At 47.6% G+C, this 25,333-nt stretch overlaps 1 protein-coding gene across 5 annotated transcripts in view; it reads right to left on the minus strand.

The window, feature by feature from the left end:
• PDE1C (phosphodiesterase 1C) overlaps nucleotides 1-25,333 on the minus strand; it is a gene marked incomplete at both ends in the record, with an annotated part of 336,640 nt that overhangs the window by 168,621 nt on the left and 142,686 nt on the right. For 2 of the 5 annotated variants that reach the window (XM_081102038.1, XM_081102035.1), the window contains 2 exons: nucleotides 2,043-2,069; nucleotides 17,784-17,884. The exons of 1 other annotated variant lie outside the window; for it this stretch is intronic. In XM_081102038.1, the coding sequence (XP_080958164.1) occupies nucleotides 2,043-2,069; nucleotides 17,784-17,884 (128 nt within the window). Of the gene's footprint in view, nucleotides 1-2,042; nucleotides 2,070-17,783; nucleotides 18,341-25,333 lie in introns of those variants that run through there. 2 more of the 5 variants (XM_081102037.1, XM_081102036.1) reach the window with 2 other exon arrangements.

Below are 25,333 nucleotides of genomic sequence, written 5' to 3' on the forward strand. Positions count from 1 at the left end.
GCACAAAGTCGTGCACCAGGCATCTAGTATAATGTAAGTTCCTCCCAACAGACCTAATTGTCCTCAGTGACCTTCAATACTGGTATCTCTTACAGCATTTATTAACTCCTATCATAATTATTTTGTTCACCTATGTCTAACCTACAAGCCTGTGTACATCTTCACAGAGGGTGTTTCTTACAGATCTAGTTCCAGTATTTAGTTAAGTGTATGACAATAGTAAGTACTAATGGAAAGATTCTTGTAAAGTACTATGTAGGTGACTATTGGTACAATATGATTATCAAAAAGATGAGAGATGCCTTTGGATAACTTCAATTACAGAAATATTTCTAGATTTATACAATGAGACATATGAAAACTGGACATGTGCCTGCAGAGGTCCTCGGATTTGTGACTATGCCTTTATTTGTACCTCTGTCTTCGGTTATGCTAATCAATCACACCATTCACTAACATAAAATCATGAGCAAATAAAAAGTTGTTTTAAACCATTAGTTTAGAAATGGTTTACTACTCAACCACAGATTAGTAGACATGGCTCTATCTCATATGAAAATATGTGGGTAATTAAAAAGGAAGTTCAAATCAATCCTCTACTACTTATAGTACTTTATATGACTTCAGTGAAACTGGTACAAGACAATCTGGATGTTGTTCTTTTACATCAACATAAAAAATGCAACAGCATTCACATCAGATATGTAAAAATATGCTTTCAAAAATAATCAACATAGTACTTTGAAACTGGACAGGTCTGAGCAACTCTCTTGTAAGACTCCCTCTTACCTGTCCATTGATCGCTCCTTAAAATAAAACTGAGACAACTTTGAAACATCTCATATCCCAGGTTAACTACACATGAAAGTGTTATGTTACCTTTTACTACTGAAGACTATTATGCTCTCTAACTTGAGTGTTTAATTTACATCCTGCTCAGTGGTTCATATCCAATTACTACCATGTGCCCGATGAACCTGAACAAGACACAGTTATTTAGCCATCTGTATAAGCTCACTATATTTAGGAAAGACTAGCAATCTCTAGGAAGCTTTGACGTCTTAGTCCATTTTCTCTCAAAGATTTGTGCACCTCTATCATGCATATCAAATTACCACACCACCACTGTAGACTATTGACTTTATTTGGAAACCATACGACACAAGAGTCTCTGCTGTGAGATGATATACAAAAATAATGCTTTCAAAAATAATTGACATAGGAATTCCAAACTTGACTCACCAGAAAAGATAACATTCAAGTGGTCATCTGAAAGCATGACCACTTGTCGATACCTACTGCATTCTAACTGCCTCAGTGATTCTTGATCTGAATGTCAATGGTTTAAAGCTATGATGCCAAAGTCAAATACAATCACTGAAAAGCATACACGAGCCTTTGAGACTAAGGCGTGGGCTTTCAGTGCTTGGTGAACAAATGGTCTATGCAACTCTATTCCTTTGGCACATGCTGTCCAAGCTCTTCTCCATGAAGCAGAGCAATGGAGGGTGATGATGGATGAAACTCTTCTTTAAATTGCCCTTTCCACAGTGAAATTGAAAAGATATCACTGCCCTTTAAGAAATTTGTACCTACACTTTGAGCTCAACAGCACTTTGTCAGCAAAATGGGCAAAGGATAATTTTAGACAAAGGAGAATTCAAACACTAAAACGTGTAAAGACCCGTTTGTGCTCTCATCCATATACCTGCAGCACACACCCCCTCTTCTCCCCCCGCTCCCATACACAGCCCCTCTCTGGCCAAGTTTTTAGCAAAATCACCAGACAGCTCAGCAGGAATATGCTTTTCAATTCCCTGGGCCCACTCTCATGTGAATGTAGACACTCACTGGGCCATGCTGAATGCCTACGATCAATTTTTAATTATAACAGCAGTAGTGATCCAAGATAAAGCAGACAACTGAGAAGGGACCAAGAGACAGTTTATTACAAATGAACGTCCACCATGAGCCAAATTTGCAGAGTTGTGCCCCAAATGACTCGAGCAACCAGCGGCCCTTTCTCAGAAAGAGGCTCTTACCTCTGGGATGTTTTCTTATATTTCCTCCTGTGGGTAAAGAAGCATAAACACGTATCAGGAAAGGGTTTGTGATAGGCAGTGGGTTAGAAAAATACCACTTCAGTGGGGATGGACAGGGAGGGGAACTCTTTGTAGAAGGAACTCTCTGTGAGGCTTGGGGGTCTCAAGTTAAAAGCTTTGGATTATTGTGTTATTTTGTGGCCAGATGCATATAACCAGAGTCTTAACAGTTACAAATAGCAGCCCAAGAGCTTGAGGCCTCGGCCCCTATGTTTTTTCCTTTCCCTTCTGAGGGCACTGCAGCATCTTGGCTGAGGTCAAACTTTAAAGCCATCAGGATCCGGGTTCAAATCTCAGGTCTTCCATTTACCAGATTCATGGGCTTGTTGAGGTGTAAAGGGCCAGAGGCTTATAAAGCATTTCTTTTGCTGGCAAATAGTAAATGGTTAATAACCATTGGCTCCTAGCACTGTCACTATCCTTACTGTTACCCCCATTGACTAGCACTCAAGTCCCTTTAAAGATGTGCCTTTTAAAATGTAAATGCATAATCATGCAGCTAAACCATAAGATCAGACACCAGATCTTCAAAGAAGAAGGAAGGGAGGAAGGGGAAATTAGAAGGTCTAGAAGCAAAGTCCTGAGAGCAGCATTAGCACCATGCTAATGGCTCAGCTGTGGGCTCCGTCTGGAGGGACGCCTCCCCAGGAAGAAGGAGAGACTGAGTCCGTCTCTGCTATTTACAGTCCCCACGAAGCGTCGGGACAATCTACTGGGCTCAGGGCTTCTTCATCTATCAGTGGGCTAACACCTACCTGGCTCTCTCACCTAGGACACAGTGGCATTCGAGGGGGAAATGGCCATGGAAGTTTATTTCCCAGGATCCCCATGTTGTTCATGCCCAGGTCAGTTTTTGTAGACTCTGAAGACCCTCAGAAGGGTTTTGATCGGCTTTTCACTGGAGGGGATTGGAGGAAAGGCATCTCCAGGAAGCGCAATGCTTCCCAGTCACCCTCAGTTCCACACCTGCTTTCCCATTACAGTCACTGCACCCAGGAAGCCAAGCCACTGATTGGCTAACAGATCGGTATGTCAAAAGTTAAAAAAAAAAAAAAAAGCACAGCTGTTTCAAGTTCAGGATCCCTATGACCTGTTACATCTCTGTCCAAATGGAAACATGCATGGTAGTGTTAGGTGTTAAGTGAAGAAACGGCATGCCACACAGAACCCACAGCGTGATCCTGCCTAGATGTGTGCTGACATCTATTCATCTGAAAGCAAACACAGCAGAATGACAGCCATGACCCCAGGTGAGGGGTTAATGGATCACTTTTTTTCACTTTATGGATTTTCCAAATTCTCTTTTTAAAATGAGCATTATGAATCATATTGGAAAAAACAAAATATTCATACACCTATACATACATAGTCACATATACAGATAGACACACATACATAGGACTATATGGATCTACAGAGATATTTACATGTGTGCGTTAGATCATATAAATCGGGAGGAGGGCCAGCTAACTGTGTAGCTATAAAGTGGGAATAATCAGAGCACCTCTCTCAGAAGCTTGTGGTGAGAAATGAGTGATAGCCCACCTAATGGCGGCTCCCGGAGGCAGATTCTTTATAAGCTTCCCCACTGCATCCCAGCACCTAAGGCAGTGCCCTGGATTCCCTCCAAAAGCTGTGCTGCATGTGCGCTGACCATCCACTCTCTCATACATGGACCCACTCACCAGTGACCTATCACTCACACTCTCTAGGCAGTAGCCGAGGGCAGAGGTTTCATTGACAGGCATAGAGCATAGTGAGCTGTGGGTCTGCCTTTGCCCTTGGTCCTTGTTAGAACTGCTGTCAAATGAACTGGACTAAGGAGTCTTTAGCAGGAGCAGAAAATAACCCATTGAGAGTGCAAGGATCGGCATTAAGGGGGAAGAAACACCCGATGGACACCGCTGGCTCCTACCCAGAGCCCAACTAAGTTCTATCGGCAGAGGGTGTCTTCAGAGGCTGGAAGAAGGCAACTTTAGCTCTTGGCTTCCACAGAATCCTCCCAGCATCTGCCAAGCACCGTACAAAGGCACTGCTGGGAGCACCAAGACAGTCAAAGATAAACAAAAATAATAGCTTCCATTTTCCACACCTACCAGTAACAGGCACTTTAACATACATCACTAATCCTCATGATAACTCCAAGACCCACTCTCTGAAAGAATTTGAATTCTAAAAAAGGAAGTTAAGACATGTACCTAAAGTGTTGTTTTGTGACCATAACCTATAAAAGGGGTGGCTAAAGAAGCTTTATGAAGGAGGTAGTCTAGATTGATGTTGTGGGGGTCGGGGGGGGGGAGGTTCAACAAGGAGAAATATGTCAGTAGGAGGCAAGCAGGTGAGGAAAGCACACCGAGCAGCCTCAAAAAGCCCACCCAGTCCAACCCAACCAGATATGGAGGAAAACAGCAGGTAATAAGGCTGCAAAGTGCCTAGGACAAAGTTTTCAAGAGTAATAACATTTATACTTATTTTTTTTTAAAGGTGTTACCTGGGAAAAGGGATAACCACTTACATTGCCTTGTCTCATCTTTGCTTATATGGAAAGACAAGCGGGCTCTGGAATGTGACAGACCTGATTCAAAACCCAATTTCCCCTCCTCTCTAGCTATGAGACCTCAGGCACGCTCTATGCAAAATCAAGCTTTAGTCTCCACATCTATGGTGTAGAAGGAATTATCTCAGAGGACACAATGGATTGAATTTTCCAGGGACTCTGCATGCCATATAAAGGGCATTCTAAAAAGTGTAGGTCCCTTTGCCCCTTGTTTTGAGCCTCTTGAATTCAGGGGTGCTATTAGATGGATCTCCGTGTCTATCCCAAGGGCTTGCACGTGGTTGGCATACAACAAACGCCTGTTGACCAAATAGCGGAATCATTTGCACCTGCCACTCACACCTATCAAAATATGGGTCATGTACTTAGGACACCCAAAGAGAGACCAAATCTGGTTTTCAGTCCAGCTCCCCTTCCTGCCACTCACTCCCCACTCCAGAGATGCATTCTTGGCTTCACAGGTCCTGAAGGTCTCCCTCCCCATCTTGCCCCTTTTAGACACAAACAGCTCCCAAATCAAGATAGCCAAATCCAAACGGCGTCATCTTATGCTGGAGTTGAAAGGTCAGCACCTAATGCACAAGAGAAAATGCAAGCCCATGGAAATCACTCTATTGAAGATCCTACTCACAGATCAGCGTGACTGGCAAGACTGGTGAGGCCGGACCGAGCCCTTCTCATCCTTCAGTTCTCAGCGGAGACATCACTTCCTCCCGAGAACCTCCCCGGGCCTCCCAAACTCGGAAGTGCCCCTTTCAGTGTCGCTGCATTTGTCACTCCGGGAGGTTATGATCTGTTATGCTGGTGGCAAGAATGATGGCTTGTCCGGAACCTGCTAGAGTTTCTCTCTTGCCAGACACAGTGCTTGGCAGATGCTAGATGCTCATTATACTGTTGTGGAATGAATGAGTTTATCAGGAAACTGATCCCCAAAATGCTTTCTTTCTACTGATGTCCTTCTGTTTGCTGAGGATTCCCAAGCAGTGAGGCATCTCCCACAGCCGTGCTGTCTACACACAGGAGGGAAGCGATGGGAGAAATCTGGGAGCTCAGGACTGTCACCTTTGACCCCTTACAGATCCTGGGCGGTGCATCTCACATTATACAGATGGAAATGGGGCTCAGAGAGGTTACGTAACTATCTAAGGATTCAGAACCTTAAAGTGGTTCAGACCGAAAGCTAACTCTGAGGCCTTCAAAGAAAATTGGGGAAATTAGGCAAAGAAGTCAAAGCCAGGAGGAAACTTAGGCACGAGACAAAAACAAACAAAACCAACAACAATAGAACATAATGGGTTCTTTCCATCCAAACACAGGAAATGAGCTAGAAAAGAAGCCAGTTTATTTTTGGCCTTTTGTTTTTAAAAATGTCAACAGAATTTACCCCTGATCCACGCCCTGAAAGACCGAGGGAATGTTTTCACATGGTCTGTTTGGGTGTTTCAAACTTACTTTTGACAGATAATGATTTTGAAACTTGGAGCAATGCAACACTAATCTCAAGATTCGTGAAGCCCATCGGAGCTGATGGCAAAAGGAGAGAATGACGGGGAGCTGCTATGCTGTGGGAGCTAGCAAGGTTGGTGGGGTGGGTGATGGAGAGAGGACGGCGGCTGGACCAGGAAGAAGACAGGTCATCCAACAGGGCCAGGCTGAAAACCCCAGCCATGGAGGCCCAGAGCAGTGCCTTCCAAACAGTACCCAAAAGGGTCCCTGCTCTTCACATACAGGCACATGCATGTACACCCACACACACACAGGCACAGCACTGTCTGTCTGTGTGTTTGTTTTAAGGAGAAGCATTACAGCACAATGCTTCAGATCTCTTGCTTGAGCTCAAACCTCTTCTCCAATGTTTTGCGTCTAATAAGCCATGTGAATTTTAGCAACTTTCATCATGTCCCCAACCACCAGTCTCCTCAACTGTAAACGTGGGTAACAATCATACCTGCTTCACAAGGGGGGCAGGGGGGAGGGGTGAGAGCTGAATGGAAAAATGAATCTACCTATTTGCATTTGGCACAGTACTGGGTATCCAGTTCATGTCGAAATCAAGTCGGCGATTGTATTAACAACAATAGTACTGAACAAATAATGGTATTGTAATTCAATCGGTTTCCAAATTTTGTGTTGGGTGAAAAAAGTCATTCATTGATTTACAAGGCAAAGAAAAAAGGTCGAAGACTGGTTTCGAAACTGGAAAATTGAATACTCCCAACTCTCCCTATCTTAGAAAACTTGAATCACAAAGGAAGTGGGTGCTAATCTCAGTGCTGCTAAGAGGAGGAGCTGAAGCCCTGCCCAGCTGCCTCCTGTCCCCTGTGCTCAAGCTGTACACGGAGACACCACCCACCAGAGGCCCCAGGTACCTTAGCAGAACAACACACTTCCCTCTAATAGAGTGGTTCTCAACCTTGGCTGCACATTAGAATGACCTGGGAATCTTTTTAAAATCCTGATTTCTGGGCCTCATCATTAGTAACAAAGAAACAGAATTTCCGGAAGATGAGGCCCAGAAATCAGGATTTTAAAAAGATTCCCAGGTCATTCTAATGTGCAGCCAAGGTTGAGAACCACTGCTCTAATATGACAAGGTAGGCCATCACTCCGATGACAGGAAAAAAGAAAGTGAGGGTGTTTAAAAACTAGACACCATCATAATCCCTAGGAATGTCTAAAATTATCTTTCAACAAAGATCCTTTTCATCAACAAGAACCTAAAAACTGAACCCCCATGAGTTGCTTACACAGAATCCCGAAGCATCCTCCAAAAGTTGTAACGCTATGCCGAGATCACAGGTGCTATAACAAGAGTTATTGATTGGCCCATATCCACTTAATTTTGCAAGCAAATTAGGACTCCTGGTCTTCATTGAAAATCAATGTCTGTTTAAGTTTTTCTAGGAAATTGTGGATTTCCCAAGAAGTATTAAATGGGGTGTGCATGGTATGTGTGCACATGTATGTGTGCATGTGTATGTGTAAACCTGTACATGTGCACATTCGTGTACAGACAGAGAAAGTGATGAGCTTGGAAATCAACCCTCGAAGTCTTCCAATCACATTCTGACAAGTGGATAGTGAAATCATCGAAGGGCAAAGAGCACTGACCCCCAATATTTTAAAAGGTCCCCAAAGCTCTCCATGGCTGTGTCGGCCAGCAGAAACTTCTAGACCCTGAACCTCATGTTACCTCTCCTGGCCCCAATCAGGGAGAGAAGGATGTAACTGAGCCAGCATCAGGAATGATTCTGTCCATAGTAAACTTGGACCTTCCTGGGGGCAGAGTAGAGAACAAGGAAACAGCAAAAAAAAAAAAACAGCAATGAGGTGGGGCAAGGATGCTTCTGAGGGGCTTGCTTTTTGATGGCTAGGAGTTCTCAAAGTGCTGGGCACACCCACAAGCAAGTTGCACACACGCCCAAGGCAAACAGATGATTGGGAACCATTCCTGATAGCTGGACAAGTGAGAGTCAATTAAGCATTGATGTGAAATTACGAAGCGCCTGGCAGTCTTTCACTTCTTAAAAGTGCGTATCTTTGAGGAAGAGCCATATGGGTGCTGCAATCATGAGGTTTATAAATAGGCTTAATATTCAAACAAGCTGGCTTAGAAAAACCAAAACTTGTGTTCAGTTTCTAAGTCGCCAGCAAGACACCTCCCAGCTGGGCCCAGGAAGGTTTCCTGGTAGGGGATGTTGAATATGTAACAACTACACACAGGCAGCGTGAGACATGCAACGCTGCCTGGAGTGTCCTCCGGGTTTTCTGTGCGATGATGACTCACTCGGTTCCAGATCCCATCAGATCCCATCTCCATCCTTCCTTACTGAGGTCACTGCTGCTGCAGATGCACAGACAGCTTTGGGAATTTTGGTTCTCAGCCCTCAGTTCCCTCAAGGGAGAGGAAATTGGAGGACAGAGTCAGACAAACAAAGAACACAACAAGACTCGCAGAGTTAACTACACAATCGCACAAGTTCAGGTCACATGTGGCTCACTCGTGGGAAAGTGCACGGAGATAAAACGCCACAAATACCCGTGAAATGAGAGAGGGGCTGCACGATCATCTGAGCCTCTGGTTTTGTTTTTCATTGGCATATGGTGTGCAGGCTGAACAGAACTGGATACCTCTAGAAACTTCGACTGAATCATGTCTATGAACTACTCGACATGTTGCTGAGAATGCCAGGTCCTTGTGCATTTCTTTCATTCCAACCAGTGATTTCATTCCCATGACACGGATGTTAAAGCCTAGACTTGCAAAGCTATGTATATTGATTGTCTGATGGCCTTTCCCATATTTTGAACAAGTAAATGCCAGTGAGAAAATCTATATAAATTTGGTCTCCTGGCACTTTCCAGCAGACTATTTCTTTTTTTTTGGGGGGGGGGGCTGGGGGGGGGAAGATATTAGAGAAACAAGAACCTCTCTTCTGTTACTAGTCCAAATATTTCTTATCTGATGCTACAGATTAAAAATCCATGTGGGCAATGATTATATTTTCCTGCTTGGCCGAAGATCCAAAGTAAGATAAAATATAAAAAATAATGAGATGGCATAAACTCTCCTTCACCTGGAATAACCCAATGGTTAGGAAAGGGCTGTTTCTGTTTACATTTTCTAAAGAATTTTTCTGCTAAGTTTTCCACTGGGGAAAATGGTCCTCACACCCTCTCACTTAGCCACTTACAAAAGGAAGATCATATTAAGGGCAGCAATTCCCAAAGCATAAGACTCCCACAGGTTTAGTTTAACCAAGAGGGATGAGATGAAACAACTGGAGGAAGCCTTTGACAGTGCGGTTTAGGGGTGAGGATGGCGCATCTGAAGCATGAGAGAATGCTCATCTGAAACAGAGCCGTAAATAAGATGATCAATTTTTAACTCACTCCTGGAAGCAAACGTGTCTCTATCTAGTGCTGGCTGCGCAGTGGAAAGAGGAGAAACATTTGAAGAGGAGCTTCCATCCAAACTAAACAACCCCATCAGCAGCTCCCCCCTGGGACGGCCAATCTACACCCTTTCCACTCTGCTCTCCTGCCCCAGCCCCCTCGTGTGTCTGCAGACAGCTGGCCAGACACAGAAATCCAAATCTCCTGTTCATGCCTGCTTCTCTCCTGGGCCTGGGTTAAAAATTCCAGCACTCGGATTACGGTCTAATGGACCCCCAATTGGGGTCCCTTCTTCTGAAAAACAAGATTTTTTAAGCAGACCAAACACTGCATTTCCCTCCAGCTAAAAACCTATTCCTGAAAGCTGGGCAATGAACTAATCAGTGGTACCAGTGAGAGAAAATGGTAAGTTTTTAGAGGGGAAAAAATGGAAAGTTAATGTCACCCTTGTAGAAGTCACCCCTGCATAAATGACTTTCCCTCTAGTCACACAGTTACAACCACTTGCTATGTTATAAGTGCAGCAAAACTGTGTGGGTGGAACTGGAAAAGACTTTTTGTGACCTCCTTCCTGGGAGTCTGGCTCCTAGTTAGATAAACATTAATGAGAAAAGCTGAAAACAAAAATATGTCTTCATATCTGTGACAGCACTGTGAAAGCAGAGAGACATCCAGAGGATGAAGACTAAATGTCACTCTTCACAGATTTATCCGTGGAGTTAGGGGACGGGTAGGTTTTTTTAATTTTAATTATTCATAGAGTTGCTTCAATGAATTCTCTGCTTGATTTTCTCCATGTAGATTGACCCAGAACAAAAACTGTATCTCTACCAAGTTCAACTTCAGTAATCAGTCTGATTTCTCTAAGCCTTTTCTATTTACTCCCATTCCTTTTCTCCTCTCGTCCTCTCTTCCTCCCAATCCTTATCAAGAACCATAAAATTTCACTCAGATGTTGTATGTAAAACAAAAATCAACAAATAAATTCATAGATACAAACAACAGAGGGGGAGGGGAGGGGTGAAGATGGTAAAGGGGGTCAAATATATGGTGACTAGATTTTGGGTGATGAGCATGCATGGAGCATACAGATGTTGTATTATAAAGTTTTATACCTGAAACATACATAATGTTATTAACCAATGTTACCCCAATAAAGTTAATTTTATAGAAAGAAAAATCCTACTCCTATCAGAAAGCAGCTATTGGCAATTTACCCTTCCAGGTGAATTTATGCCAATACAACAGCTCCTTGGAGCAGAGTCCTTCCTAGGTCCTCTGAAGCCTTCTCTCCCCTTAACATCATCTGGACGCAGACCCTGTCCATTTTAACAATTTAAATATAACAAAAATGAGGCCCAAATCCAAAACAGAGAACAGTAACAACAACAAGGAAAACCCAATTAGCAGATGCATTCCCGGGACCGTGCTGAGCGCTCTGCTGCCATTGGAAGCGAGTCCTCCTGAGCTGCAGTGAGCTTCCCTGATACCACACCAGATGCCCGGGAAGGGGGCGCTGGACAATTCTTCCCTTTTTGTAAGGATGACTCATTTCAGTCAGTGGCTTTATAGGCAGCATGGCAGTTCTACACAGCATGTACGAAGCTTGATTTATTTATTTATTTATTTTTAAATATATTTTATTGATTTTTTACAGAGAGGAAGGGAGAGAGATAGAGAGTTAGAAACATCGATGAGAGAGAAACATCGATCAGCTGCCTCCCGCACATCTCCTACTGGGGATGTGCCCGCAACCCAGGTACATGCCCTTGGCCGGAATCGAACCTGGGACCTTTCAGTCCGCAGGCCGACGCTCTATCCACTGAGCCAAACCGGTTTCGGCCGAAGCTTGATTTATGATCATTAATCCTTATGTTTCACAAACTACAGAGACCCCTATTCATGAAAGTGTTTACAGTACCCCAGTTAGCAGACAGGGTTTCAAGTAACAACCTCCTGGACTAGGAAACTACATGTAACCCACTTTGGGGGGATCCGTTGTAAGGTATTGTAAGACCCCCGCAGAGTCATCCTGAGACAAGAGTCAGAGGGGTAGAGACAGAAAAGTGGGGGGAGGGGGATACCAGTCTGAACTTGAACTATTCCTAAAATGCACCTGCAAGTAGCTTGCAAGGATTAATCTTTCACTGCCAGATACACTCAGCATGTCTAGAGTGTGGGGAAAGTCTTGGTTAAGCGTTTTGGTTGTTTGGACTCGGGATTAACAGAATATAATGTTCTCTGGATGTCCCAACAGTGACTTTCAGCGAAAACATTCAGTGCACTCTCATGGTAATTGTCTACAATTTCACTCTCCTGTAGACCTTAAGGGGCAGGGAAGCTGTATATGGGCAGAATGTTGCCTGTTGGGTCCCTGCAATAGACCCTTGGAAGAGGGTGGAAATGGAGGGAAGAAGGCCCATTTTTGGAAGGTCTTAAAGAGCAGAGCAGGAAAAGGGCTTGAACGAAGCAGAGATGTGGTGGAGAGAGAGCACTAAGGCAGGGCTGTGGACTGTCCCAGGAGCCAGGAGCCAGGAGCCAGGAGCCAGGAGCCAGGTGTGTCCGTCAGAGGACGCCTGTGGGGCAGCAGCAGGAGGCTGTGTCCACCAGCCGAGCCTAGACAACAGGACAGCCACTTGCAGGGTCTAGGGAGCCTCCACCCAGCCGAGCTTCCCCAGCCCCCTCTGCGGTGGGCTGCTCTCCCCTGACTCCTGTCCCATGGCCCCCAGAAGGTCCATGACAAGAGCCTGATCCTGTTTGGCTTCTTGGGCCGTGGTCTCTTTCTGCCCTTGGAATCCTGGAAATGACCCTGCCTACCCCTCAGGTTTCAGTTTCGGCTCCAAATCCACATGTGCGGGCATGACACCAAGCAGTCATAGAAGGGTTCCAAGCAAAGCAATGTGCATCGATGGCCAGCTGGCCTTGCCCATATGTTGAACAAGTACTGGTAAATGGCAGTGAGAAATATATATGAGTTTGCATATTCTATTACATGTGAAAAGTTAAAAACAAAACAAAACATGAACTTGTCTTCTGGCACCTCATGTCAGATTATTTAGGGAGGGTCACACTAAATTATGTTTTTTCTCTACTTCTAAAATTTATAGGAATACTAATTTAGCATCATTCAGACACATACACACACATATACGTACCCACATTATATATGTATACATTTTTTCTTCATGTTTTTGGGCTGTATATTACATCTCTAATCCAGACCTTTCCTTTCATCTCAGGCCCACTTATTCAACTGCTCATGCCTCCCTCCACATCTCCTCCAGGACGTCTGTAGGCCCCTCATACTCAATACGTCCCAAACTGAGGTCATGACCTCTGTTCTCCATTCATTCTGCTCCCACCCGCAACCAAACCTGCAAACTTGTTCCCGCCTCAGTGATCCAGATCTAAGTAAACAGCACCTGGGGACTCGAGCTAAGCACCTGGGAGTCATTCTACATTCTACTTCCCTCCTCATTCCCATGTCCAAGTCCTCGTGAGTCGACCTCCTGAAATCTCTCACATCCATCCCTACAGACCTGCCATGGCTCCCCACTGCTATGGCCCCGGGTCTAAAAGATGAAGCAAGATCTGTCCCTGGGGGAGAAAGGGTTTGTTCCCATAATAAGGTGGGGTGGGGGGGGGGAAGCTTGCTGGTTAGACAAAAACAATAGTCCCTAGTAACCAATGCCACCCTTTATATTCGTAAGACTACTGAGGTACTAGGAGGGGAAAGCATCATCATCATCATCTTGAGAATGTTGCATAAGCATAAAGTGTCTTCCACTGGCTACCTCTTAGGTGGGCAAAATGAACACTGGACGGCTTCATTACGATCGTGGCCATGATTGCCAAGGAGGAAGTGAGACCTGAACCCTATTCTTTGCTTTAGGCCAGGGGTGGGCAAACTTTTTGACTCGAGGGCCACAATGGGTTCTTAAACTGGACCGGAGGGCCGGAACAAAAGCATGGATGGAGTGTTTGTGTGAACTAATATAAATTCAAAGTAAACATCATTACATAAAAGGGTACGGTCTTTTATTTCAATAGTTTTATTCCTTTCAAACAGGCCGGATCCGGCCCGCAGGCCATAGTTTGCCCACGGCTGCTTTAGGCCGTCCGAGAGCAGGCTGGCCAAAGGAAAACTCCTGGGCAGGGCCCAAGGTACCAGTCATGATTCAAACCTGAGCAGCCTGAGGCTCCCCCACATCACCAGAGGAATAAAGTGCAGCCATTATCATATGTTCCCTGCCTGGAAGATTCCAGAACAAAACAGCCATGGGGGGGGGGGGGCTCTTAAAAATTCCACCCACTCCTACAAATGAGGTTGACAGAAAAACAAACAAGAAAAGGCTCCTCCCCGAAACGTCAGAGGGCAGCATCCTCTGAGAGATGCGACTCAGAAAGCTCAGGAGTGCAGGGTTCGCTCCCTTCCCGTTAGACACGTGGGAGCCTGTGGATGAGAGCGGTCGGCGCTGCAGGGGGAGGCTGAGGACCACAGCTCCAGAAGCATGGGAGCCTGTGGATGAGAGCGGTCGGCGCTGCAGGGGGAGGCTGAGGACCACAGCTCCAGAAGCGTGGGAGCCTGTGGATGAGAGCGGTCGGCGCTGCAGGGGGAGGCTGAGGACCACAGCTCCAGAAGCATGGGAGCCTGTGGATGAGAGCGGTCGGCGCTGCAGGGGGAGGCTGAGGACCACAGCTCCAGAAGCGTGGGAGCCTGTGGATGAGAGCGGTCGGCGCTGCAGGGGGAGGCTGAGGACCACAGCTCCAGAAGCGTGGGAGCCTGTGGATGAGAGCGGTCGGCGCTGCAGGGGGAGGCTGAGGACCACAGCTCCAGAAGCGTGGGAGCCTGTGGATGAGAGCGGTCGGCGCTGCAGGGGGAGGCTGAGGACCACAGCTCCAGAAGCATGGGAGCCTGTGGATGAGAGCGGTCGGCGCTGCAGGGGGAGGCTGAGGACCACAGCTCCAGAAGCGTAGCCGGCCTCTGAGTGCCGGTGTGCGGGGACGAGTACAGGGGAGTAAACACCTGAGCCGGCGGCTGTTGTCATCTCAGCTGGGGCAGACAGCGTTCAGAATTCCCATTTCCAATGTCCGATGCACCGCAAGGAAGCTGACGATGCCACAAGGCTAGGTTGAGAGCTTTTTCTAAGTCTTCCCTCGACAAACATGTGAAACAACGGCGGGTTTCAAATCCTCACTGATAATTTACTGCACACCAGGTAGTATCATAGGCACGGGGGCTGCACCAGTGGCCGAAACAGGCCACAAAAACCTCTGTCCTCAGGGAGCTTATGTTCTAGTTGGAGGAGAAAGACAGCAGACATAATAAATAAGATCAAGTACATAGTATTCAGAGAGAGGAAAATAAAGAGGAAAAGAAGGCATGGACGAGGGTCGGGGGTTGTCACGTATAGGCTCGTCTCCTGCGTCCTCCTATACGGGCATTCTTGGCAGACGACAGCCTCGGCAAGCCTCTTGCTGCTGGAAAACCCACTCCTGGCCCGTGCAGAAAAGGGGGCAGATGAGGGGACCCACAAGAGTGGGATTCAGCCTTGGGCCGTGGCTTTGCCACATCTTGCCCAGACCCACCTCACTTTAGATGTCTGTGCCCAACCTGGTTAATGTCAATAAAACCTGCTTCCCCTCTAGCTCATGGAATAGTGTTGCTAAGTCACGTGGCCTATAAGCTGACCCAAATATACATTATCTTCATTTCTAACATTAAAAGTTCACACTTAGGCCTTTATGCTTCTGTCATCACCTGTTGGTTGAGCGCCTATGTGTCAAACCCTGTTCTAGGCACTGGAGGTACCACAGTGAGCAAGACACACAAGTGTCTGACCCCAAGGAATGTTCAGGATCAGGGAGGAGATGACAAATTCAACAACTGGTTAAACAGGACAGATAGTGACAAGGAGACAGACACCACTGAACCGTCCACGCACGAGATGATCAAGCCCTGGACTTGGCAATTCTCAGACAAGCAGAACTGAGCCCCTGACTACCCGTGATTCCCTCCAAAGCCCTTTCCAGAAGGGTGCCATGGCAATAAATTGATATGAAAATCCAATTGTGGCTCCCGGGTCTTCCTAAAATGTTGGCACAGCAGCTTCCTTTTTCTCACTGAGAGGCTGTTGTGTGGACAAACACACACTTCCCTCCCCTGGGCTTTCTATTTTGTGAACTGCAAAAGTGTTATTTCGAGTTGTATAAATAAGCATGTGTTTTGGTTTCCAGAGTCTTTAGCAGCTTATTATAGCGCTACTGTTATGTTTCTTTAAAAAGTCGTAGTGAGAACCATAATTGTAGTAAAAAGAAAATATATATTATGTATATAATAATAACAATAGGCACATGTCCTTTTCACCAATTAGAAAGGGAAGTTACAGATCTCCCACAACTGCTGTTGGGCAGGGCGTTTCGGTAGGAAGGGTAAAGAGAGGGGTTCCAAACCACACATTTGGAGAAGAATCAATCAACCCACACCTTTTATGCTTAACAACACTGGATGCTGAGTAGATTTGAGAGACTAGAAAACAAAAATTCAGATAACATCACGCCCAGTACCTTGGGGAGAGAAGCCTAACAGACATGAGAGAAAGCTACAAGCAAGCTGTGAGGGATAAATGCTCTATGGCACCAGGTTCCCCCCTCAGCCTGGCAGAATCGCCCAAATGCTCTCTCTCTCCAGCCGGAGCAGCTGGAGGGAGCTGGTGTGAACTGAGAAGCAGCCAGGAGAAGCAGTTTCTGAGGGTGGGAGTCCCTCCACCAGGGCTGGCAAGGAGACCCAGCCTCACCACACTTTGACACTGTATACCTTGGACCCAGGCTTTGTGGATACAACAAACTTTCTATGTGCACCAAAATACGATCAGATGTCATGTTCGTTCCGCATGACACGAGCTTACTGTAAACACCGCTCAGACCCAGGCGCTGTCGCCTGTGCCTCCAGCTTAAGGACAGCCTGCCAGCCAGAAAGAGAATTTCCAAGTAAGTTACAGCCCCTGCTTGCAGCAGCCAGATGCGCCAAGCGTCCTGTTGTCTGGCCTGGTTTCCCGTTTAGAGCAATAGCAGCGAAGCTCATGAAGGTTGCTGAAGGAAGGGCTTTTATAAATTGCACTTTAAACAGAGACCCCCCTTTAAAGAAACAGACTACCTTGGCTCCCCTTTCGAATATCCCAGTTGGGATGCGGCCTCCCTAAAATGGAACTAACCGAGAGCCGTGCCTTTTTTATTTGTTTTGTTTGGGCTTCTGTTCGTGCTTTCAAAAACAAACTCACTGCCAGGGTCCCCTCGCTGCCTAGAGAATGTCCGTGCAGAAAAACTTTTTCTTTTCAACAGCACTACACATTTGATGCCAAATGCCCGAGGCAGTGTTTCTGGTCATTACGGAAGGTGTCTTTGGGACCTGCCCGGCCACTGAGAAGCAAACTGTAGACATGCAGCCACCACTATAGATTATGAACTTATTTCCCAGAAGGCACCCCATAATTTCAGGACACCACCCTCGGTACTCAAAGCCAGACAGAGCCCAATGAAGTGAATGAAATTCAGAGATCTTTGTCCATCAGTCCAACTAGAAGCCTGGGGCCACTGTATTGAGAGCAAACACCCTACTTCACTGTTCAAAGATTATTAGGAAATCCTATATTACGCTGGCCCCCCGCTGTCTCCAAAATACCCTTTCTTCAGTGACCATCTCGCTGCCAGAAAAAAGCCTAAGAAAACGTTGGAAGCTGAATTAGGCTGGGACAAGGGAGAAGAGAATTTGGCAGCCCCAATGCATGTTGAAGTTGAACTATTGTTCAGTTCTTGGACCTCCTGCCAAGGTGTTTGCAAGCACTCTGCAGAGAAAATTCTTCCTGTGATTTAAAAAAAAAAAAAAAAGTCTGTGACCTGAGTCCCCAAACTTTTCTCCCCTCCCCGGGGGCAAAAAGGACCGGAAACATCTCTGTGGGGACTGAGCAGCTACAACAGAAATCTAAAGACCCATCTCCTTCCCCCAGAGAAAGCGAGACTTGGAAACAGCAAGGCCTTTTAAGTCAGGAAGACAGGTCTCCCTGTAAAGGAAGGTAGCAGTGACCGTAATTCACAGAGAAGCAGTTGTGGAACTTCTGGGCTGTGTTTAAAGGGCCCTGCAGGATCCCGGGAGCCCTGTGAGCCTGGCCTGGAGCAGCATACTGACGGGAGAGGGGAAGGGGGCAAGAGAAGGAAACAGCTCTACTTACAGCCCGCGGAGCCGAAGCCAGATTTTCTCGATCTGTTCGGGCTGCAAGTATTTCAGAGAGTTGCTCTCAAATTCTTCAATCTCCTTGGTCGGGGACTCCATAGCTGCAGGTGATCAGTGGGAGTGAGGCTGAGAGAGTTCGGGTGTCCCCTCCTCGCCTGTCACTTGCTCTGTGCGCTCCCCGGTCTGTGCGCCCCAAATCCAGCCTAAAGCGGGTTGGGACTGCGGGCTACCCCAGGCCCGGGTGCCCCGGGAGGGAGGCAGCTACGGTAAGCAGCCATGGTCCGGGGCAAGGTCGGGGATACGGACCGTGCTCCGAACTCGGGAAGAAAGCGCCTGGGATCTATTTGGACATGCATATATTTTTTTAAACAAAGCCACCGAAGCAATCAGTGTGGCAGCTGAAGGACTGGGGGGGAGAGGGAGGGCCAGGTGGGGAGGAGAGGGCGCGAGCAGGGAGAGAGTGGGAAGGGGGAGCGTGGAGGGGAGGGGAATGAGCGGGGGTGGCGGGGGAGCTGGCAGGAGGCCGGCAGGGTCTGATCGGAGGCCCGGCACCCCACTCCCCTAGCTCCGCCCTGCGCCCCCGGCCCCGGTGCGGCTCCCCGCCCCTTCCCGCCCCGGCTCCCCTGCCTGGCCGCCTGCGCCCCCTCGCCGTCTTCTCTCACTTACCAGCAGCGGCTCTGCTGACAAGCGAGAAAACTGACAACTGGGAAAAGTCGTCCGTCAGCGCCCCGGCCCCGGCACCCGGGCTGGCGTCCGGTCCAGCACCCGCGGGCGCGGAGGGAGGGGTGCGCGGGGCACCGCCGTCCGCAGGGCACACGCCGGGCTCCAGCCTCGCACCCCGGGGGCCCGCATGTGCCAGGGACCCCACCGGGTGTGTCCGGGGCTCCTGAAGCTCACGGGAGGAGGAGCGCGGCAACCACACGGAGATCCGAGCGAGAAGAGGACTCCGGGCGCTCCCCGGGGACTGACTGCTGGGGCCACCGCAGCGCTGCGAGGGTCGGTCGGGGAGCGGGTGCCTGGGCTCCCGTTCACGGCCAGCGCTCACTCACAAGCAGCCCGGAGCCCGATTCCAGTTTAAAATATCAAAGCAATTGATGAGGACTAAAGTAACCACACTTCCCACTTACAAAGTCCTCTCTCTCTCTCTCTCTCTCTCTCTCTCTCTCTCTCTCTCTCTCTCTCTCGTGTGTGGGGGTGGGGGGTGGGGGGGGGCGCAAGATAAACCAACAGTGAGGAGGTAGAAGTGGCTGCTGTTTAATGCCGCATACTCCTCAAGGGGTTCCTGTTGGGTGATGGGGGGCAGGTGCTGAGACTAGAAGAGTCTGGGCTCCACAGAGCTGCAGCTCCCTGTCATTGTCCTCCTGGGTCAATGTCATTAAAGCGGAAGCTCTGGCAGGTGGGGCCAGGTGTGGAGGTGGGAGGGGGATTAACAGGGGGACCAAAGGCAGAAAAAGGGCCAGTGGGTGCTCTGCAGCCCTGACTCCACAGAACTGGTGGTCAGGCCCCTTGTAAATGAAGTCCCCTCACTCCCAGGAGCCAGGGCACACCTGGGACTCCTGGCCCCTGAGATTCCCTGCACCCTACTTCTCCTTGATGGTGGTTCTCACAGCATTCTTTTTTTATCATATATTTTCCTGCTTCTCCAACGTAAGATAAACTTCAAGGTGAGGACTCAGGTTCAGTCCCATGCATGGGACCCGGTAAAGGAATAGGATCAGAGTGTCTAAATCCTAGGTGCTCACCCATTTGGTAGTTGCCATTCACCTTCCGGGAATCAGAGGTGAGAGCGATGGGGATGGCATGGCTAGCCCGCCCACTCCAGTAGAGAAGGCGCCTGCCTGTCTCCAGGGGAGGCCAGACCTGTTTGATGGAAGAGGACTCGCACCCTCACAGGCCATACAACCTGGAGCTACCTCACTAAAGGTTTTCTGGAAGCACACACATCTTCACGGCGCTCAGGCGTTCCTACCAGGCAGTAAGCGGCCAACATATGAACGTGAAATCCATTTACCTGAATAAAACCAGCTGCCCACCCAATGTGACCCACAGGGAACAGTCACCTGGAGGAGTGGGGAAGATGTTGAAAGAAGAGATTACTTTAGCAACTTGTTTTGGGAATGCGAGACAGAGGCAGGTCCCCAATGGGGGTTCCGGCCAGACTGCGCACCTTGGGCTACCTCTGCCTGAACCTGGAAGTGTGGTAACGATGACAATAGCAAACACGTGACAGAACTTTCTGTGGCCCCAGCACTGTGCAGGGCTCCACAGCGCCATGCAGCAAACACTATGATTATCACCCCATTGTACAGTAAGGAAACTGAAGTTCTAGGGGCTCCAACAGCGCAAGAACTAGACTGGCAAAGACCACATGACCTTGTGACGGCCCACGACCTTATCCCATACAAATCTGTCCCCAGCACAGGTCCCATTTTCCACACCCACCTTTTTTATGTCTGGTTCACCTTTATGAGTCTCTGGGTTAGCAGGAGATACTTGGGGAAGGAATTGTCGGAGAGAGATGCTTATTGCCTAATACATACTTAACTACATGAGAAGACAGAAGGGAGTGACCATGATTACATTTATCTTCCTGCCCCACACCATGCCTAGGACTTTTTCCTGGTATTAGTGGGATTTTGATTCAGCCAGAGAAAAGCAAATTTTAGAAGAAAAGAGAAAGGGATAGCCTTTCACTGCAATTAAGCTCACCCAAAAGAGAGGACAAAAAATATTCTTTAAAAAACTTTTCTGAAATATGATTTTGTTTCATTTTAGAAACATTTTTATAGATTAAACATGTAGTAGAAAGTCACTAAGGATATAACTTTGCTTTATTTGAGGGACATAATAGCTGTTGGAGCTAGAAGAGCCCTCAAGATAATCCAGATTAGAAGTTTTTGAATTTTTTTAAGCAACAGAGTATTATATTTCAAATAACATCTAAGGGCTGCCAATGCATACCACAGATTTCAAAAGCAAGGACAGAGCTGCCCTGGTTGAATGGGGAATGGGGGTAGCTAGTTCTCATTTACCTAAAGAAAACCAGTTGCCACCTAATGTCACCCACAGGGAACAGTCACCTGGAGGGCTGGGGGGAAGATGTTACAAGAGGTCTGACCGTCTCTGCCTTCTTAGCTGGTCTCTGGGTGACAGCGCTCCCACTTCCCAGCTAACGGAGGCCCAAGCGCTGCAAAGTATCACAGGGTCCTTGCTGCTCATCCAGGCTCTTCCTAAACCACATCAGGAAAAGCTTGTCTTCTCTCTGCCAACAACATGGCACTCCTTGTAGCTGTCGTGTTATTATGTCAGGGAGTGTGTTCCTTCTGTGTCTATCACAGACAGGGCGAGCCTGATCATCGCTGCAACGTGACAAGCCACAGTTCCTCCTGGAGCTCTGCTCAGAGGCAAGCAAAACACAGGTGCAAACCCGCCGACAAGCACAAGGTCTAAGAAAATGCTAAGTCACTCACAACTTGGCTTGGGAGTTTCATTTCCACTGTGATTTCCTCTCCCAGCTTTTTGAGTTAGACTTTTTAGGAAATCTTATGTGGTCACATATGACTAAATACATACAGACATGCATGCATGCATGCATGCATACATGCATACACATGACTGCTAATTTATAATAGTCCCCCAAGCCCTAGCCGGTTTGGCTCAGTGGATAGAGTGTAGGCCCATGGAATGAAGGGTACAGGTATGATTCCGGTCAAGGGCATGTACCTTAGTTGCAGGTTCCCTGACCCTGGTTGGAGTTCGTGCAGGATGCAACCAATCGATGTGTCTCTCTCACATCTCTCCATCTCTCCCTCTCCCTTCCACTCTCTCTTTTTAAAAAAATCAATGGAAAAATATCCTCGGGTGATGATTAACCAAAAATAAATAAATAACTTGTTTAAAAATAATAATAATAAAATAAACTGGTCCACCAAGTAGACATATAGTAACTTAGCCTATATACTAGCCAACCTCTGCATCGTCAGTTTTAAGTATTACAAGATCAGAAAGAAAGTGAACGGCCGGTCCCTGGGCAGAGTTCAAGGAGAAGCTGATGATTAACAAGGGGAGAGGAATCAGGCTTCGAAGGCATGAAAATAACCCCTGCGATCCCTTTTGCCTCTAAGATTTCATGAATCAATAATAATTACAATGACAACTACTACCGTTACCAGCTGGCACCATGCTAAGCACCTCACAGGTTGGTTCATTCATCCTCAACAAGACACTGCAGAAGAGTTCATGATGCCCGTTTACCGGTAAAGACACAGAGGCCCCAAAGGTCATATCACTTTTGCAAAGACATCCAGCTAATAAGGGGCAGAGCCAACTTTTCAAAACCAGACCAGCGTGCAAAGCTCAAGTCTATTAGTTATACCACCTCCCTGCAGACATCTGAAAACACAAGCAATGGGCATATGGCAGAGAAGGTGGGGCTGCGGGAGCACAGGTGGAGGGGTCACTACCACTTAGGGAGGCTGCATAGTGGGGGTGACCTTTGAACTGAATCTTGAAGGTGGGTGAATGGAAGGTACTTACATGAAGGTGAGTGGAGGTGGGTGAGTGGAGGTGGGCGAATAAAGACGGGTGAGTGGAGGCAGTGGCTCTGGAACCAGGCGCTGCATGTAAAGTTGCCCAGAGGCATGAGAAGGGATGGGGTGTCCAGCGACCCACAAGCAGAAGCGTATGACAAGGGAAAGCAAGAGAAAAAGCTGGAAGGGTGAGCCGGATCCTTGTGGTCATGGAAGAAGCTTGGGCTCTCTCCTTCAGAGGACAGGGAGTCCTGGGTGGCTCTAAGCAGTGGGAGGCCTGGTCACACGTGGAGGGTACTTGCTGTCCTGAACATACATCATACACTTGGGTCGGTTCTCTGGAAACCTGTGTGCAGTGACCACGGGACAAAGGATAACCAGGGCTCCAGAGGAGGAATCCAGCTGCCAAATGCAGCCAAGCCCTTCAGGTTACAAAGAGGGAAGGATCGGTCAAAGAAAAGACAGCAAATCAGAAAGAGCACAGCACTATCTCCCATGAGCACCCATCTTCCTGCTGCGATTATAACCGCTGGCTTTGACCTCCATGAAGCCAGCCAGTGCCCTGAGTACATTCTCCAGAACTTGGCACTGGCATCATTGAGGGAGTCTGTTGAAGGGGAAATTATGGAGAAGCATTTGGGACATTGGAAGACACACCACTAGGCACAGCAACCCCTCCTCCCCTCCCACACCAGGTACTGCCCCATAACAGGCTGCCCACAGAGGCTCTTCTCCTCTGGCTTCCCTTTCCAGCAGGAGGTGACAGCTTTTCCCTTTGATGTCTTCTCTGTTTGGTTTTATGATTTAGCACAGACTCTGTCCTAGGATCCACCTTCACTACAGAAGAAAGGTACAGGAAGAGGCAGTGAACTGGCTAAACCCAGAGGACACCCATTCTCAGCCCCATCTGAAATGGGGCTCTAAGTAGCCAACATCTCAATTGTCCAGAGAGTAGTCCAGAGAGGCGGGGAGAGGAACAGGAGAAGAGACAGGAGGAGTCCCAGCTCAGGATGGTCCAATGGAACCTGCCTGGGACCCACAGTTTTTGCCCCTCTCTCTAGCAGGATCGTTCCGTTGTCCTGACATGAGAGCTCGTGGAATCCTCCCAGTAGAGGGGACCCAGGCAGTGGCACTGAACCATGTGGGGCCTAGAATAAGACACTTTTCTTCTCCAGCCATGGCTGGGTTGGGCTCAGTGACCTCTGGATCACTTTCCAGTACTCACATTCCCTGATTTGAAACCCACAAACTGGCCTGGGCTGACCAAGCTTTTCATGGGCCCAAAGGAGCTATAGGAAAACCAGAGTCTAGATGTGACTGGGCTAGACATAACCTAAGCTGGCCAATCAGAGACCTCCACCCATACTTCTGAGCAAAGTGATTGGTCTGAAGGTTACAGATGACTAAAGCAGATCAAATCCTGCTTCTTTATGGAAGAGTTGATGTGGCTACAGGAAAGAGAGAGAGAAGCTCTATTTCTCTCTTCTTTGAGATAACAAGCTATAAAACTTAAGGTTATCCCAGCCCTGGGCTTACCTCTTTACCAGGTAGAGACAGTGTATTAGAAAAAAAATAAAACCAACAGAGAAAAGCAGGAAGAAGAACTAGATACAAAGGGAAAAGTGTGAAAGAATCATTTGTGCCCCTTGATCCTGCTACTAGTATGTCTGAAGCTAGAGCTGCCGTGGACTTCCAAGTTAAATGACTCAAACAAATGCTCCCTCCCCTTTTATTTCACTTAAACTAAGCTGAATCAGATTTCTATCACTGACAACTAAAGGAATCCTAATACAACTCCTCTCTTAGTGTGACTCAGTGATGGGTCAGTGGTTGAGCATCGACCCATGAACCAAGAGGTCATTGGTTCAATCCCCAGCCAGGGCACATGCCCGGGCAGCCAATCAATTATTGATTCTCTCTCATCATTGATGCTTCTATCCCTCTCTCCCTCTCCCTTCCTCTCTCTGAAATCAATAAAAAATATGTATTTAAAAACAAAACAGCAAAGCACAATATATGGCCAGGATCTTAAATACTAGAGCTCTTGTATAATAGTTTTTCCTCCAACTCATACATCCAACAGGAAATGATGGGAAGGAAATCGGAAAATGGTACAGGAACCTTGGACTGGGCAGAGCACCCAAGGTAAATATAAGGAGGTTCATGGTCTTGATAAATAGATACAGCAATAATTTCAATAACTTTTTATGATAACCTATCAAAGCATGCCCTAATACATGCATTAGCCCCTCAGAACAACCCTGAAGTGAGTGAAACACATATTATTACTATTCCCAGTTTAGGAATGAAGTGGATGAGGTCCCAGAAGTTTGCCAGCTTCCCTCTGCCTGGTCTGCCCTCCAGCTAGTGGCCGGGCAACACGGCTGGGCAAGGCGCCCTGACTCCTGGCCCCAGTAGTCACTCTGCTCTCAGACCACACTGCCCACCCAGCAGAAGTAACCTGCCTGTGCTAATGAAGTTGAGACTGAGATTTTTGTTCACGTGAAACTGCTGATATGACAGTCAGCCAAATTCTGACCCAAATGCACACACATTAGCAGGTTGTTCTCGCTGTGGCTGTGGAGCAAGACTGAATGTGGGAAACCTGAGTTTGAAGGGGACCTTAACCATCCCTTTGCCCAAGCTCCTATGATACTGATACAAGCAGCACAACATTAAGTAACTGGGCACAGGGCCCATTCTTGATGGTGGCAGAGCTGGGACCAGAAGCAATGTCCCTAAACGACCAGCCCAGGGCTCCATTATCTCTGAACCTCCTCCCCAGGTCTCAGGAACGACTCCCATTTCCACCCAGGATTTGGTTCAATGGCTTGTGTGTAGATGAGAGGCAGGAATGCCCACTGAAAGCACAGCCTTTGGCAAGGGCTTCCTGAAGGGAATGGGTCTCCTAGGAAATGGAGAGGACTAGCCAAGAGAGACTCCAGGGAATGGAATGTGCCTGGTGGCCCAGGCAGCAACAAGGTGTGATGGGTGGGAGGGGGTCAAGAAAGGGACAATG

This window comes from Myotis nattereri (genome assembly GCF_964212035.1).
Source record: "Myotis nattereri genome assembly, chromosome: 11".
NCBI classification, from domain to species: domain Eukaryota; kingdom Metazoa; phylum Chordata; class Mammalia; order Chiroptera; family Vespertilionidae; genus Myotis; species Myotis nattereri.